At 50.0% G+C, this 17,386-nt stretch overlaps 1 protein-coding gene across 8 annotated transcripts in view; it reads left to right on the top strand.

Moving 5' to 3' along the window:
• Positions 1-17,386, top strand: part of UNC80 (unc-80 subunit of NALCN channel complex) — a 111,137-nt gene that overhangs the window by 47,681 nt on the left and 46,070 nt on the right. For 7 of the 8 annotated variants that reach the window (XM_032949134.2, XM_032949136.2, XM_076065393.1 and 4 more), the window contains 15 exons: positions 23-158; positions 512-645; positions 1,380-1,548; positions 2,370-2,570; positions 3,891-3,988; positions 5,206-5,406; positions 7,460-7,579; positions 8,987-9,125; positions 10,012-10,193; positions 10,591-10,722; positions 10,925-11,114; positions 12,114-12,242; positions 12,796-12,936; positions 15,546-15,646; positions 16,886-16,972. In XM_032949134.2, coding sequence (XP_032805025.2) covers positions 23-158; positions 512-645; positions 1,380-1,548; positions 2,370-2,570; positions 3,891-3,988; positions 5,206-5,406; positions 7,460-7,579; positions 8,987-9,125; positions 10,012-10,193; positions 10,591-10,722; positions 10,925-11,114; positions 12,114-12,242; positions 12,796-12,936; positions 15,546-15,646; positions 16,886-16,972 — 2,160 coding nt within the window. The remainder of the gene's footprint in view (positions 1-22; positions 159-511; positions 646-1,379; positions 1,549-2,369; positions 2,571-3,890; positions 3,989-5,205; positions 5,407-7,459; positions 7,580-8,986; positions 9,126-10,011; positions 10,194-10,590; positions 10,723-10,924; positions 11,115-12,113; positions 12,243-12,795; positions 12,937-15,545; positions 15,647-16,885; positions 16,973-17,386) is intronic. The other variant, XM_032949139.2, reaches the window with a different exon arrangement.

Genomic DNA, 17,386 nt, shown 5'->3' with positions numbered 1-17,386 from the left:
CGCGTCTCGTGCGCTGTGCCAGGCGATCGGAGTGCGTCTGGACGAGCTGAGCCGCACGGAGAGCGAGACGCCCGTCGGCCTCCTGGGCCTGATCCACGACGACGAGATGAAGAAGCAGCTCAAGGCGGAGGACGAGGAGGAGGACTTCCTCGATGACAGTGAGGAGGGTCCTAATGACGCATCCTTCATCTATCCACTGCTGGGCGAAGGCCCCCGCCCCCCCCCCCCGCCACCACTGTAAGTTATGGAGGTTGTATGACCATACTTCACCACGCTTGGTCAGTGTGAGTTGGTGAGCGCGGAGGAGCGGATTGCGCCATTACCGGTTTAAATATCGTACGCCACCACTAATGCTGGCAATGGCCGGGTATCGAACCCAGGTCGCCGGGTTCGTAGCACAGCGTGCTGAGCGGACCTTCGTCAAGCAGTGGATTGAACATGGCCGATTTTTTGATGACGAGGTAAATCTAGTGTGGTGGCCCGGTAACGGCGGCATGTCGATCTTCAACAGGCAGCGTGAATCCTTCCAAGTGTGGCTGCCCCTTTCCTCTCAAGATGGCCGCCTGCCAGCTGCTGATGGAGATCACCACCTTCCTGAGGGAGACCTTCCCGCTCCTGCCCAAGCCCCGCACGGAGCCGGCCGCGGTCAGATCTTGCACCACTACCTCGTGAAACAGTTGTCTGGGTGGTGTGCTTTCGCTCACCCGGTGGTCGAAATGGAAATGTATGGGTCCCGGTTTGACCCCAGTTCGTCCCGTTCACTGCCATCTCCCCTATCAAAAATACTCACGTGTGGGTTGACTAAGGTTAAAGCGACATATAAGTGAATTAAACATGTTTGGTGGTCTGAGCAATGCCGGCATGGCGAGCTCTTGTATACTGGCCCATTCTGACCACTGTTCTTACCAATAAAATCTGGCAACCCAGCAGCAATTGTTCAACAAGCTTGACTCTGCTGATGAGACCCAGAAGGGCAAAAACTGGTCCAGAGTTTATTTACTGTTGATTTGGAATGCCTATAGGATGATGAACCAAACATATATTTTTTTGGGCGGAAACAGAGAACGTGTATGTATGTTGGACTTCTTTCGCACCGTATGTAGCCAACCATGCTAATTGGAGGTGTGGGGGATGGACAACAAACTAAACACAAAAAGCATTTCGAAAGAAATGCGTTTTTCAATTTAGATTTAAAAGTGTATATCGGAAGGAAGAGCGTTCCAGACGGCCGCAGAGGCACATCTGAAAGCGCACGACGCAGTTACCGCCTTTGTTCGACGGTTAACCAAAAGCGCATACATACAATTCTTACAAAACCCCATCAGACCGCGGCAGGGAGCGACGGCTTCATTGCGCCGACCTTCTGCGCACTCGGGCAGGAGTTTGATGGAGGCCGCCACCGGCTGGACCCGGAGATGGACCGGCACCGCTACGAGCGTAAGATCAGCTTCGCGGGCGTCCTGGACGACCCTGAACCCGAGTCGCACGAGTCCCTCCACAGCAGCAGCCACACGCTCAAGTCGGAGACCACCTGGGAGGAGAGGCGCAGTGAGCAGACCACACCGTGAAGGAAGCGCGCGCACACACCCGCGTCTTTCCACTGCCCCCTTGAACACGATCTTGTTTAAAGGTCGCTCTTTCAATTTTGTTCACGTGCCCTCTCTCATAGAATAATCCAGAACACTTTGATGAGTTATTTCGGCTCTGATATGTAAATGTAAACGTGTGTTCTTTTGTAATAATATCAGGGGAGCTCTTCACGTTCAACAAATCAGCGGGCGGTACGTGTTGTACATCCCCCGAGAGGATAAAGGGTTTAGTAAATGTTTCTGTGCGCTTTATTACACAGCCTAAAAAAGTTACGATATCAGGACAGCTTTGAGAAGACGTCAGAGTAGGATTATGTTTCTGGTTATTGTGGTGACAAAGGCCACTGAATACACAGCAACTTTGTGGTGCAAACATGCATTTAGTGATGCGTGGATTAATTGATTAAAAAAATGTATGCCCATGGTATATGCATAGAAGTGTGTGTGTGAAAATGTATTATTTGGTTCACGCCACCCCTGCATCCACTTGCGACGCTACATTCAAGACAGTGTTTACAGAGTTTCCATTACACAAATTACATGCCAATACAGTTACATTTAGGCTAACGGCGCCTAGAAAACCGTTCAACCGAAACGCATAACAACAACAAAAACAGGGCAAACGAGATGATGAAAAAAAACAGTGACCAAGAATTGTGACAATTTGGAATTCACTGGTGGTAGGCTTGGTGGGGGGAGGGGGCTAGGGTGAATGTTCACACTCCCTGCTAACAGCATTCAACCCCGCGGCTCCCCGGCCGCTCGCGTCGTGCCTTGCAGTGCCGCGCCGCGTGCGTCAGGGGGCTTCGCGGCTGCTGCAGATCAAGGGGACGCGCAGCTTCCGCGTGAAGAAGGGCGGCTCGCTGTCCAGCATCTGGCGCGCGGGCAGCCTGAAGGGAGGCAAGCTGTCGCGGCAGGACTCCGAGTCCGAGAACGAGGAGCTGCTCCTCTCGCAGAGCCACGACACGGTCACGGACATCGGTACGCTCAGCCTGGCTGCATTTTTAAATAAATAAATAAATAGCGAAGATCCCCCGTGAAGCCTTTTTTTACAGACCCGTTGGAGCAAGTGCTGATGGCGAGCACCCACCTTTCGTCGTTGCGGTGACGTACCCTGGACGTCATCAGTTTTTCTTCCGATTCCGTACCGATTTCGTACGGTTACGTCATCGGAACGGAATTGATTCCGAACGGAATCGAATCTCATTCTGAACGAATCGGAAGTTAAAAGGCCATGAGGGCGTGTGGCAGTTTGTACCCAGCTATCATAGATTGCGGTCGTGTCGCTACAGTTCTCTGCGGTGAGTACAGTATAATGTCTTTAAAAAAACAGCGTAAAATAAAATTAACCCCTGCGCCTTCAGAAATTTAGCGGTGAATGGGACCTACCCTGCATCTTTGGAATGGGAAAGGGTTAATGCTAGCGAGGAGCACAAAGTGGCGGTGTAGTTAGTATCATGCCCGGCCACCTTTGTCTCCCCAGTACTTATGTTTACAAATAGCATCAGGCTGAGTTGACCTAGGAGAGGCCCAGAACAAATTAATGGATCACTCTCCACTGTCATTTACCATGGCCGGAAATCGAACGCAGGTCGCACAGTGCAGGCAGCCTGTCACCGCTTCTTACCCTCATACACACACTTGCGATTACGTACAAGCCGCCCTTGACTCATTTAAGTTTGGCGAATAAAAATGTATATTCTTAGCTCTTTCGGTAAAGTTACGTTGAAGGGAAACAATAAAATAATAAAAATATATATAAACAATAAAAATTCTCACGACGTTTCGACCATAACACAAACGGTCATCGATTTAAACATTGATTCTTACGCTCACAGTATGTGCACCAAATATGCGTGCTTCAGAATTGTTTAATTTGTAGGCGTTGCATTGGACTTTTTCACGTGCTCCCTTGCAGCCATTAAAGGCGTTGACCGACAATGTAAAAAAATAATAAATTATTGAATCCACGAGTGACCCCAAAATCTTTGTCTTTACAGAGGGAGCGAATCGTTGAATGCCTGCTTTTAAATCTATATTGTGCCACGTGTCTGAATGAGCAGCTTACCGTGACCGGGGATTGGTGCAGAAGTCGTGGATCGAGGGCAGGGATTGAAGAGCGAATCACGCTAGTTTTTTTATCGCGGAGAAAATGTCTAGAACCACAGTGGGTTTTTTTTTGTTTGGCCCCGAAGGCACCGAGTGGCTCGTTTGATCCAGCATTGAGGGGATTTTGTGGCTGATTTGGGCTGCACGTTCACGCCCCAGTGCTGATTGATGCCGCTTTGTTTGCGCCTGCAGGAAGCACGCAGAGCACCAGTGACCCCAGCATTGAGCCTGACAATGTGGGAGGCCACGGGGCTGATGATAACTACCACAAGAACATGCCCTGGCTCGAGGTACGGAGGCACAGCACGCCGTGTGCTGCTGCCGCGTCGGTGCAATCAAGATAAGGCCACAGTGTGACTTTGGTGACCGATCTCAAACCGTGGACCACAACGTAACGCCCGATGCACACCTTGATCGTTCACATGAAACGTTTCAGATGTCCACCCGGCTACTCCTGAATCAAAATGTGAACGAGGAAGTGTTTGCAATTTAGTTTGTGAGGTTCGGTGGATTCCTGGCTTTCTCTATGTGAGTCGATGAGTGTCTACGCAAATCTACGGACCTCTACGTGAGCCTCCATCTGCGTGGTTCGATCGTTCACCAGCAGCATTTCAGATGCTCACCAGACCACTCCTAAAGCTATCCACTGTTTCAGCTCAGCAACCTCAACACGAATGTATAAATGCTGCTGACCAGCTCCCCACTATAAGAAACAAAAAAGTGTCTTCAAACATAATACTAATATTGATTTAAAGCTTTCGTGACTGCAGGGATTCATATTCTTGGTTATTTCGGTAAAGTCACGTAGAAGGGAAACAATAAAATAATAAAATAATATTGCTTTATGTTTTTATTATTTTATTGTTTCCCTTCTACGTGACTTTACCGAAAGAACCAAGAATCTAATACTAATGATTCGTGTTTTATAGTGACTATCATGCTGAGCTTGCAAGCTCCTTGTGTATGATGGCTAAATTATCGTACGGCTTGCATCACTTAAAATCTGCTTATAACTTAATGCATACAAGATTATTTCATCACATCTGTTCATTTATAATAATAAGTTACATTTTTATGACAAATAAATAGAAATTACTCTTACATAATTAGGTTAATATTAATGTGAAACATGAAATGTGAGACCTTTCGATGATGAGATCATGTAAGTGTGGTTGTGCGCGCAAAACACAATTATCGATGCTTGATAACCCCCGAAAGGTTTGGAAAATTAATGTGAAAAAGTTTTGATGATTTATCTTCGTCGCCTTGCGAGCTGCTGCACGCTTCTCTCCACTGTTAGCCCACTGGCTCAACATCACCCAACTCGTATTCTTAGTTCTTTCGGTTGTTTCCCTTCAACGTGACTTTACCGAAAGAACTAAGAATATGAATTACTGCAGTCACGAAAGCTTTAAATCAAAACCACCCAACTCGCCTACTTGCCACCCCCCTCACTCTCTCTGCACCGTGCTAATCTCCCCCCCCGGCGATTGCGTGCCCGGCGCAGGTGATGATCCTGCTGTGCAACCAGCAGAACTTCATCTGCCAGCACGCGGATTTCTGCCACCCGGGCTGCTACCAGAGGCATGGTCGTGCCTGTGCGCGCCTCGTACGGGCGCTCAAGCTGGTGTACGGCGACTCGGCCGACCCCGTCAAGGACGAGGGCCTCCCTGGCCGCGCCAACATCGGCAACAAGAAGGCCAAGGAGGTGCGTTGGTGGTGGTCCCCCACCCCCCACCCCCGCCACTCCCATAGCCACGCTGCCGCCACGCTGGCAATTGTGACGGTGAATCGTTGAGGGCCGCTCGGTCTTCTCCGACGCTGCCTCCCATGTAGTCGCTGCGGAGCTTTTACCCACGACTGTTCAAGTCCAGGCTCAAGACCTTTTTGCTTTTTCCCCTCTGCTTTTATTCTGCCGAAAAAATGATTATGCCACTGGTGCTGCAGAGCATCTCGTATTTAGATTTAGATGTCATTCTCGATGCATTCGACGTTCTGCATTATCCGATGAGATAGGCACATAATGCTAATTTAAAATTACCAATAAAGATAATGTATTTAGATCTTATATAAATCCACATTGTTGCTGTACGCAAAGCCAAATGGTATTGTATTTTTCACGAATGCGCTATGTCCCATCTGGTGTCTGGATAACATTTTTTTAAGACATGTTATTTTTGGCCCGTTTCCCCTCCCCCTCATCAGAGATTCAGTGACCTTTCACGATTCGTTGCTATGATTTCAGTAAAATATATTTCTTATATATTTGTTTTTAACCGGAGCATTTCATTGACGTAGAATGTGGATTCATCATACCTAATGGATTCTCGCTTACACAATTCAGTGGGGTGTACTGCATGGCAACATAGAATATATTTTAATCGACGAACCGAGGCATATTTTCTTGCCCCTTATTCATGCGTTCGTTATCCTCCAGGTGGGAAAACGATTTGCGTCCACTTGACTGATTAGTGGACCACTTGCGGTGGGGCCAAGTGTGGGTACAACTGCCTGATCTTACTTTTCCTGCGCGATATGAACTCGGCGTACAGAACGTACGTTGAAGTTTATTGTTGAAAGTCTTGAAATGAGGACCGGTGAGGAAAAAAAATAACCCAAAGTATTTCCACTTTCTCTGATGTCCTTGCGGCGGCACAAAACCGCGGCTTTTTATCACAAAGTCCTGTAAATTAACGAGGTTTAAACAAAGCAAGATAGGAACACGCAGGGAACAGCCTCCAGACGAAACTATCACCCAGGCAGACACATCCCTGGAATGTTAAACTATTTCCCTGCGGATGTTGTCTAGCGCAGGTTGTAAAGGGTAACGGTAACTTTTTTCACTCCTCCCGAAAGCTGCAGTTAATATTTATTCCACACGAAGAATGCGTGCTTTGATGTTATGGTATTGATGGAAGCATTGACGGTCAGCATGGTGACAACGAATCCAACAATGGAAGCCAATTATACATTAAACGAATACGCATAGGGCAGCAGGTTCTGTGAATACTGTTTTAGTGGCTATTAAATATTACGAGTGTCATTATTAAGAATTGTTATATAGCTGCAACAGGGGTGGAGCGGAGGCATAGTGGTTAGCGCACTACGCTATAAACTCGTTGGCTTGAATTCAATTCCCGGTCACGACTGACATTATATGTGAGTATTATTTGAACCGGTCCTGGCCACTCTCCTTCACCAGCCTCCACCCACCGACCAGCATTTTGAAGTGAGGTCAAGCACCCCGCCATGACCGGCTCGGCTTGGGAAGGCCTTCATCCAGCAGTGGATTGAGATAGAGCTGCGAGCTATTATATATAAACATAAATTGTTTTTAGGTAGATTACGGGACGGTGACGTGGTCAATGGGTCACACATTCGCTGCTGGTTGTAGAGGTGCCACCGTTGGAATACGACAGCTGCCTTGATGAACAGCGTGGCGTGAACTCGTAAAAATACGCACCGTCTACTTCCCAGTGGACGTGAAAGATCCCGCGATGTCGTTCGCAAAAGTAGGCCATTGTGTGCCGGCGTCACGATCGAATTTACTTCCAGCTTACTCATTGGGATGATGCGCGGCAATCATATGCTCTTCACTGTGAAAACCTGACAGGACACTCTTGAACAAGAACCACGAGGCTCGGTGAGACTCTCCTGGGTCAACAAGCATAATAAATACATATATTTAAGGGGTTTATCATCTCTGAAGAGTTGTAACATTTACCTTCCATTATCCTTACTTTCCATTGCCTCTGCCGAAGTTTAAATTCCATAAGTCGGACAAATCGTCGCTGCGGCCTCCCTCGCTGAAAAAGAGAACAGCCGAGGTGATTGTGGATGGCAAGAAAGACCCTGGCATGCTCAAGTACATTCGCAATCAGGTAAGAATGGTGCAAGTTAATTCGGGTTTAAAACAAACCCCTCGGAAGGAATACATTTGATGCCAAATCTTAGAGTGAGAAGAGATCAGTTTCTGGTCAGGATTGTGGTTATTCATTAAAAACAACATTTTGATTGAAGGCTTTCGTGACTGCAGGGATTCATATTCTTGGTTCTTTCGGTAAAGTCACGTAAAAGGGAAACAATAAAAGAATACAAATATAAAGCAATAACATTCTCACGACGTTTCGACTGCAACACAAGCAATCATCATCAGGTGTGAAAACCACAGCAAGAAAAATTGAAAAAAGTGGCGGTTTTTTTAACGTTAGAACCACGGAGAGCGATTTGACAGTTTGTTCAGATAGACGAGTCCATCTATGTTCGGAAAAGAGGAGGGGGGAGACGAAAATAATGGATGCGGTCTGAAAGCCACCGTAAGCGTGAACAATCAATTAAGACCCGAAATGGTTTATCAAATCCTTACCATGATTGCTAAGCCAGAATCCATCTTCTCGGTTGAAATTGTCTCTGTGTGTGTATATGTGGATTTGATCAACCATTTCGGGTCTTAATTGATTGTTCACGCTTACGGTGGCTTTCAGACCGCATCCATTATTTTCGTCTCCCCCCTCCTCTTTTCCGAACATAGATGGACTCGTCCATCTGAACAAACTGTCAAATCCCTCTCCGTGGTGCTAACGTTAAAAAAACCGCCACTTTTTTCATTTTTTCTTGCTGTGGTTTTCACACCTGATGATGATTGCTTGTGTTGCAGTCGAAACGTCGTGAGAATTTTATTGTTTTATATTTTTATTATTTTATTGTTTCCTTTCTACGTGACTTTACCGAAAGAACCAAGAATATAAAAACAACCTTTTAAATGAAACTCTACAGGGCCTTGTAAGAGACATTAAAACAACTTCAAACTTTTTTTATACTGTATTTCATCTTAACGTTGATGTTCATAGACACAAGACTACTTCGCGTCTTGAGGCAGATTTGAGATGAATTAGGAACGACAGTGCCAAAAAAGCATGAAAAGGATCGGCCAAACGTCACAATTCAGAACCCTCTTGATTATCAGTCTTGAGACTCGGAGAGGCTTTTACGAATAAATACCTTACATTATTTGGAAGCATTAAACAATTATCATTGTACACATTCCACAGCTCCGAACAGGCAGTGGCACAAACACGGGACCGTGCACGTTTGGACAATAAACACAATGTTCTTTGATTAAGGCTAATTAACAATTTGCCCACAATCTTGATTACATTCAAACCGCAATTAACAATTCATGCCGATGAGAGGACGTCTTGTGCTAGAGCACAGTGCCATACTGCGCTTCTCTTATTGTCCCTGGGCTCCCGCTCTGACCTCGCCCCGTGCTCTCTGCTCGTAACGAGGTGATGAGCCTGGCCCCGGCTCCCCTGTCGCTGCTAATCAAGGCCGCCACCATCATGACGGAGGACATGTACAGCGACGTGCAACCTGCAGCATGGGAGCTGCTGCTCAGCGTCGACGAGCACATGGCCGCCACTGCAGGTTCGTTGGCGTGTTAAAAAAAAAAAACCATAAAGGAAAGGCGCAGCCCCTGCAGTTACTCACTTGCAAGTCCCGTTGCGTAGATTAGTTATCGGGCTAAAGGTCCGACCGAACGCGCCCCTCCGTCAGCGCTGCAGCACGATGGTGTGCACGGTCGTAGAACAGCGAGGGCGTCCCAGACGAGAGTCTCATAATCGACCCCGCAGCTGGTGGAAGGGCCATCACTGCAAGGAGCTCCAGAGAGCCCCTCCCCCTAGCTGTCGTGTATCCATTTATAGTGCCGTGGGGACAGAGGTGGGGGGGGAGGGAGCGGTGGTGGTTTAAGAAACATGCCAATGACTTAAACTGCCATGCTGCAAGATCATATCGAGCTGGCGACCTCCTGATTGTTTTATTCTTATTTTACTGAAGGGCTTCCGCGAGCCGTCGCTATCTTCCACGGTTTACGCGATACAAAAAAAATGCGTGTTGACCCCGCACGCGAGCTTGTCTCATCATTCCTTTTCCGTGGTGGACGTAATTTCGGGCCTCTTTCCTCCTTGGGCTGCTCTCTGTCGTTAGTTTTGACCGCTGGCCACTGTCCATTCTTGCCATGATGTGTTCTGCTGAGACGAGTATGTCTTCGGACGGCAGTCAATTAAGCATGCACCACAAATAGTGCACAACTTTACGTGATTCACATGAAACGCTGATGACAATCCAGAGACAAGCTTAGCATTAGGCACAGAATGATCTCTCCCCCCCCCCGCTCCCAGAGCATCCAGGCATGGCAAAGTCTCATCCAAAATCGCATGACAAGATTGCACCTGCTGTCAACACACAACCCTATATCTCTCAGCGCAACAACGTTCATCCGCGATTGACTTCCTGTGCCCGTGTGGAACAGCCGCAATGTTCCTGCTGTGCGCGGTGAAAGTCCCCGAGCACGTGACGGACATGATCATGTCCGAGTTCCACCACCAGGACGCGACCCAGCGAATCAACTCCGTCCTGCGCTTCGGGGCGCTGTGGCGATTCCGCTACCAGGTCTGGCCTCGCATGGAGGAGGGCGCTCCACAGACCTTCAAGGTACCGGTGAACGCGGGGTCTCCGGGGAGAGAGCGCGCGGTGACATTGCGTAGCGGTGGCGCTGTTGGCTGCTCGTTGTGGAGGTTCGCGGCTCAAAAAAAACAGCGGCCGCCTTGCAAATTTGCCTGTTTGCAAATAGTTGTGGGCAAACACGATCATCGATTCGGTTGGTTTTCAAGAGGGCGGTTCGCTAACGGCAACGTAATTGTGCACCTCGTGTCGCCTCGTACTCGATCATCTTCACGAGGGGTTGTTTCCGCGCTCCTCGCCGTTACGAACGGAACAACGGGTGGACAGATCAAGCGCGTCAACGCTTTCGGAATTAAGTTGGAGGTTGTTCAAACAGAGATGTGAAAGAAATGAAAAAGAGTGCAACGATTCGCCTCCCTTTCTGCAGGTCCCCCCGCCGAGCATTAACTTCACGCTGCCATCGCCCATCCTGGGGGTGCAGTCGCTCCCCGTGTTCGACCCTCCGTGGGTGCCCCAGTCCACGGACAGCGTGCAGGACGCCATCAGCGAGGACGCCTCGGTGAGGGCATTGCAATGGGGGGGGGGGATTAAGTTAACGTAACTGGGCGCTTAGTTCTACATTTGGCCGCGATGAACCCACGACCTCCCGCGTACCAGGCGACGTAGTCAACATCTCGCCGCCGTGGCGAGACGTTGACTGTTTCTCTGAATTCCCACCCGCTCCCCTCCCCCCCCACCCCGGGGGCATTTTCCATCCCCAGAAATCGTTCTCGGCCAAGGCGGTGTCCCGCTCCCACCAGCGCGCCGAGCACATCCTCAAGAGCCTCCAGCACGAGGAGGAGCGGCGCCGGCTGGGCCGCGAGGCCAGCCTTATCACCACCGTCCCGCTCACGCAGAAGGCCGGCTTCGAGCCGTCGGCCGCCGCGGGCACGCCGGCCGAGCAGGAGGAAGGTGGGGGACCGCCCGACGAGGCCGCCCCCACACCACCCCCCCCCCCCCCCCACTTGGGCCATCGCGTGAAAAGTTTTCGCTTCTCTGCCGTCTCTCGGGGGCCGCGGGTTTGGGGGTTGGTGGGTGAGGGGATGGGGGAGGTGGGACCGCGCCGTTGTGTCCGCAGCGCTCCGGTACGCTCGCGTCGCCGAGGTAAAGGTTTGGGAGGATGGTGAGCGGCAGGTGGAGGAGGCAGCCTCTCTGAGGAATTAGCGCCTTCCAGGATCGTCCCCCGACGTTCGCGTTTGTTCACGGGCGTGGGTCGCTCACTTGCGGAGGTTGCCGCGGTCGGAGTGGCCTGGCGTTTTTTGTTCCCTCCGTATGCTTCAGCCTGCGGTGGACGTTGCCACTGTCCCGGTTTCCTGCACTTTTTCTTTTTGTTTTTAAAGCAACCCTCTACAATTTTGCCCGTGCTGCTCAGGAGCCCATTCGGTTGCGATCCGCGTGTTTCCTGAAGAAGTCTCTTACCACGCAATTTTTTTGTGCGGCCGTATTTTTGTTCTTCTGAATTTCCCCTCCCTCCCCCCCTCCCCCCCCCCCCCCCCGCGTAAATTGTTCCGCCCAGACAACTCTGGGGCTACAATGTGTTTCACCGTGTTGCGTGTTGCGTGTTGTGAGGCAGCCGTTGTGCGCTTGTTTGTACGCACGTGCATGGATGTGCATTCTAACGCCTTCAGGGCCGAGGTAACAACACCGGCAATCCCCCGCCTGCCTCTGCTCTATATTGGGGCTGTCAGAATGCGCATGTCTTTGCTTGTGCGCGTGTCTCTGTGTGCGCGAGCGTACATGTGGTTTTGTGTGTGTCTGTGCGTGCGTCATTTGTGTGCATGCGGGCTGTGTGTGTGCGCGTATGTGTGTCTGCGCGTGTGTGCGCGCGTGTGTGTGTGTGTGCGTGTGTGTGCGCGTGTGTGTGTGTGCGCGCGTATGTGTGTGTGCGCGTGTGTGTGTGTGTGCCCCCAGACGAGGCGGGCAACCTGGTGTCCCGTCGCCTCTCCATGAGTCCGTCCTGTACGTCTAGTGCCTCCCACCGTAACTACTCCTTCCGGCGGGGTTCGCAGTGGTCTGTGCGCTCTGCAGCCAGCGCTGAAGGCATGCCCTTACCCATCCTTGTTACCCTCTTGCAAGGCGAATAGGAATACATGTGGAGACGCTGTTTCCTCAGTGCACAAGCAATTCAACGTAAATTACGTATTTGACTATATTGACCAACAAAAATATGGATCATTGTTTATGTAAATGGATCTATGGGGTGTAGGCTTTGTTGATGTTGTTCCTGCCTTTGCGAACATCTCATTTGACTTTAGATTTTGGCGTGGGTCGAGACGCTGCCACCTTTGTTCACCATAGCGAGCGAGACGCGTTTGCAAGAGAAGGATGGCACCTTCCCGAACAATTTCACCCAAGGCTCCCTTGTCCCTCCATGCACTCCTATTGGCCTTGCCCGTCCGATGTTCGGTGACACATTGCGGTGCGCGAAAGGGGGAAGCGGGAAGCGGGGGGGGGGGGGTGGGGGGGTGGGGGGTCATGGCAGATGTAATACCACCGCCGCGTACTTAGGGACCACTTCCACAATTTCACACCGCCGTCCTGGAGTAGCTCTGCGCTCCCAGGGTGACTCGCGATTCCGTTGTGCTCTTGCTAGAGGAGCACGGCACGGAGCACACGCCGACCCACTTCGCCCTGCAGCCACCGCAGGCCATCTTCCCCGCGTGCATCTGCGCGTGCGTGCTGGCCGTCATCGACCTCATGGAGGACGGGGAGGTGCGGGAAGACGGCGTGACAGGTGATCGCGGGGAAATGCGCGCGCGCGCGAAACGCGTCGCGGGCGCTACTGGGTGGCCCGATGTTGACTCCATCGCCTGGTGTGCAGGAGCCCGTCGGTTCGATCGCGACCCTGACGGCTGCTGTTCTGTTTGGAGGTCCGCGTGTTCTCCACGTGGTCGCGTGGATTTTTTCTCCGGCCCCCCCCCCCCTCCTCCCCCCCACCCCCCCCGGTTTTTCTCTCCACATTTAGAACCAACGCGCGTTTGGAGTATTTGGTTGCTATACATTAGGGGCCGTCCTTAAACGACGTCACGCGATTGTGGACGATTTTTGACCACCCCCCCTCGTCACACGGCGTCACAAAAAGTCAGACCCCCTTCAAATATGACGTCACAAAGCTCTGCCCCCCCCCCAAATAAAAAAAAACATATTTCCATTTTGAAAATAAAACACGCTTCAAATCGCTTTAAACTATTGTCATTGTAGTGCGTATTTAATGTGGCGCTGCACTCTGATGTTGTAGGAGTGTTGTTATAACAATTAGTGTTATAACAATTATATATTTATTTAAAGTTGCGCATTTTGATGTGACGTCACATTTCTCAACCCCCCCCCCCTCGTCACACATCGTCACAAAAATCTGATCCCCCCCACCCCCCAGGTGCGTGACGTCATTTATGGACGGCTCCTTACCACGTGATAAGCCACTTTGTTGAGCTATCGTTTGTGGCCAGGTCGCTTCTGAAAAAGAGCGATTTAGCTCGGCGCGCCTTAACTGGTAAAATAAAAAAAATAGTTTAGTTCACGTGCGCACACGCGGGCATTCAACAAGTGTACGCACGCACGTGAACACGAGCACAAGCACGCGTGCAGTGACACGCAGGTGCACACACAAACACGTGCAGATATATAAACACATTGCAGTAACACACAGACAAAGAACCCCCATGTAGCCTTTGCCAGGCTGTTGGGGCAAGTGCTGTTAATGCACATCACAAGAAAGAGACAAACATCCACCATGTCGCGTTTAGCAGCTGGCTAAGGCGAGTGCTGTTAGTGAGCACCTGTGAAGGCCGGCACGGCACAGGACGGTGGCCAACACCACGCCCGGCCACCTTCGTCTCCCCAGTGCTGATGTACTCATTTAAGGCTGAGGTGATCTAGATGAAACCCAGGACCGGTGGAAATATTTGTCACTTATGTTGACTGTTTGCAGGAATCAAACTCGGGTCGCTGGGTTCGTAGTGCAGCACGCTAACCGTTACGCCACCGACGCACAAACACGCATAGACACGCACAATAATATGCACACAAACAAACGTAGACATGCACTTACAAATGTGCATAAATAAAAAGGCAAAGATCCCCCGTATAGCCTTAATATACTTTTGGGGAAAGTGCTGTTAGCGAGCACCTATGAAGGCCGGTTTTTGTACACGAGGAGATGGGTGGTCAGCACCACTACAAACCGTCTTTGTCTTCCTTGTGGCAATATTTACACACCACACCAGGTACTGATTTGAGGCTCAGTCTACCTAGGGGAGGCCCAGGACCGGTTCAGATAATTGTCACCGATGTTGGCAGTGAGCGGGATTCGAACCCGGGTCGCCAGGTTCGTAGCGCAGCACGCTAACCGCTACACTACCGCTCCTCGCTGTGTGTCCGTGTACACAGATACAGACACACGCATAATCCTAGGCAGAGTGTGTTCAAGGTCGTGACTTTTTATTGCAAAGAAGAGCTAAACTAAATATAACTCCCAGAGCTACGCAACTTATTTAAACATGTGATTGTAAATGTTGGACGATTAAAGTATGCTAGTATCACAGTTGTAATCCTCATTACTTGGTTGAAATGAATGAAAATCTAAAAAGGATAACACATTTTAAGTATGTCTAGTTGTGATTAAGACATGGGAATTTTTAAAAGTCATCTCTAAAACCACAGTACGGCTATGCTATCCAGAATTATATTCAGAACCAAAACCCTTGCCCACTTTCATCATTGCACACGTGTATTGTGGGACAACTGATTTATCTAGCCTTGACAATCTGGGTGAACGCTTGGTGCAGTGGTTTGCACGCTGCGCTATTAACCCGTCAACCCGTGTTTGATTTCCAACCACGGCTATAATTTACTGATAATCTGCTGCATTCACCTCCCTTTCTTCAACCCACACTGACCGATGTGGTGAAATGTGGTCCAACAGCTCCCTTGACCCACACGACGTGGCGAGGCATTCCTCCAACAGTGGATGGCCAAAAGGGCCGTAAACTTCTAAATTGTTAAAGCGCACGTAAGAATCATCGTTGACTCGGCATGTACAGTACATAACATCCCGACATCACTTGGCCACCACCGCCGCCACCACCATCATCATCGCATAGGTGTATTGTACGTACGCATGTTGAACTTCTTTCGCACCGTACGTAGCCAACCGTGCTAATTGGAGGCGCGGTTTTGTAGATAAACAATTCAAGAATCCTGGCAATGGTCCCGGGGAGGGTCGCCAAGCCCCGGTAATTATGACACCGCCATCTGTGTGGTCTAACTTGACCGGTGCGTTGAGGCGGCCAGTACTGAGCAGCAGGGCCGCGCGTGTGCATGTGTGTGTGTGGCGCTGGTCAGTGTGCGCGGTGGCGCAGCAAGTGCTGTGGAACTGCCTGATCGAGGACCCTGCCCTCGTCCTGCGGCACTTCCTTGAGAGGTTCACGGTCAGCAACCGGCAGGTGCGTGTCGCGCTTGTTGCTCGCGGCGACCCGAGCGTCATCGCCATCATCGGCATCATCATCATCATCAAGTTGATTTCGTTTAACCGGATGAGAACCGGGGTAGGGCAGGGTGCAATGTCATTCGCAAGTGCGCCCTTGGTCACCAGCGTAACGTCATCATCGGACACCACGGAACTAATTATGAGATCCCTTCGAGTGTGACGGTAGGTGGTCTCTTCATAACGCACGGAGGGGCTGCCTCGAGCCTATTCACTCACGGTCACGCATAATTTGTCAAGGACTATTTTACCAGAGAGTGTGCATTTTTTAATATGTCCCTCGATACATCGTGGGGTGTAATGATGCATTGAGTCATCTATTAATCTCGATTCAGAAGTTCTTGATGCACACATCGTATTCATCATCATCATCATCGCCAGCCGTGATCAATCCAATGCTGGATGAAGTTCTCCCCCAAACCATCTCCATGCCTCATGCGCTTGTAATGCACCTGATCTGATTCATAATTCCATCTAACAAACAAGCAAGCAAGTAAGCACTTAATTCTCTAAACTGACAACAGTGCCTGAACATTTCGAAAACGCATGCTCGATGCTCCTGTGCTGAGTGACGCATGAATCACTGCAGGGTGTCTACCCCTGCTCGATCAGTTCTCTTCTCGTAGCCGCCGCAATACCAAGTGGCTGGCGATCTTCCTCGTTGGTCCTCCTGCAGGGCATTGTGGGTCTGCCAGCACTCTTCCTCCTCAATCCGGTTTCTAGTAAAAAAAAACAAGAGATGCCCTATTTTTGTACACCATCACTCTTAAACCTCCCTCTCATCAACACGCATAGACCAGCATGGTGAAGTATTCTTAAATAACCCCCGTGACTGACCCAGCATGGGGAGGCCTTCATCCAGAAGTAAATTGACCAAGGAATATAAACCACATTTGCGATCACTATGATTTGCACATAACGGACATGGGTATCATGGGTGTAAACCTCTATTCTTAATCGATCCATCGTTATATGCCCGGCAAACCCCCCATGTCTGCAGCATGTAGCATCTTGATAATATGGCGGTGTTCAAATGCGATGAGAGGGCTAAAATTATTTTGGATTGCTTCACCCCGCTGACCTGGAACTCTGCAGAGGACAATGCTAATGCAAGAATCCCATGTGGATTTATTTCACGTTGGTCGCGAAAGCCTACGTGTTAAACTTATTTCACGTTGTCACCTCTCTTCCTCGGCAGGAGGAGCTGATATTTATGCTACGGAAGCTTCTCATAAACGCTGGGGAGTTGCCGCCTCAGACCTCGCACATCCTTTTCAATTACCTGGTGAGGCCTCTTATCGAACAGGGGGGGGGGGGGGGAATCGGCAAGCGGGCCCTTTTCTCCATTTGGGAGCGCGCATCAGTCGGGCCTGCCGCCCCCGTTGTCGCGAAGGAAAAGCGTGTTGACGCGGTGCTCTGTGAACGTTGTAAAGCGGCCTGCAAAAGTGCTTCACTTTTACCCAGAGGACCGGAATGAGATTTTATTTAAACAAAAATAATGTACTCGACTGTGATACGCTGCTATTAAAAGCAAATACACAGGGGCAATTATCGGGGAAAATTATTTTGCAGATAATATTCCATGCGCTGGGCTAATGGATGATGGATTGCTTCCTTTAGCAGACAGCCACGTTCCAAGCCAGCAATGGGAATTATATTCAGACCTTTGCTGGTTCGGCTCAAGCGTTAAATTATTACT

Source organism: Petromyzon marinus, chromosome 7 (genome assembly GCF_048934315.1).
Source record: "Petromyzon marinus isolate PM22_M1 ecotype Great Lakes invasive population chromosome 7, UKy_Petmar_22M1.pri1.0, whole genome shotgun sequence".
Lineage (NCBI taxonomy): Eukaryota > Metazoa > Chordata > Hyperoartia > Petromyzontiformes > Petromyzontidae > Petromyzon > Petromyzon marinus.
This window is presented reverse-complemented; position numbering and strand designations above follow the sequence as displayed.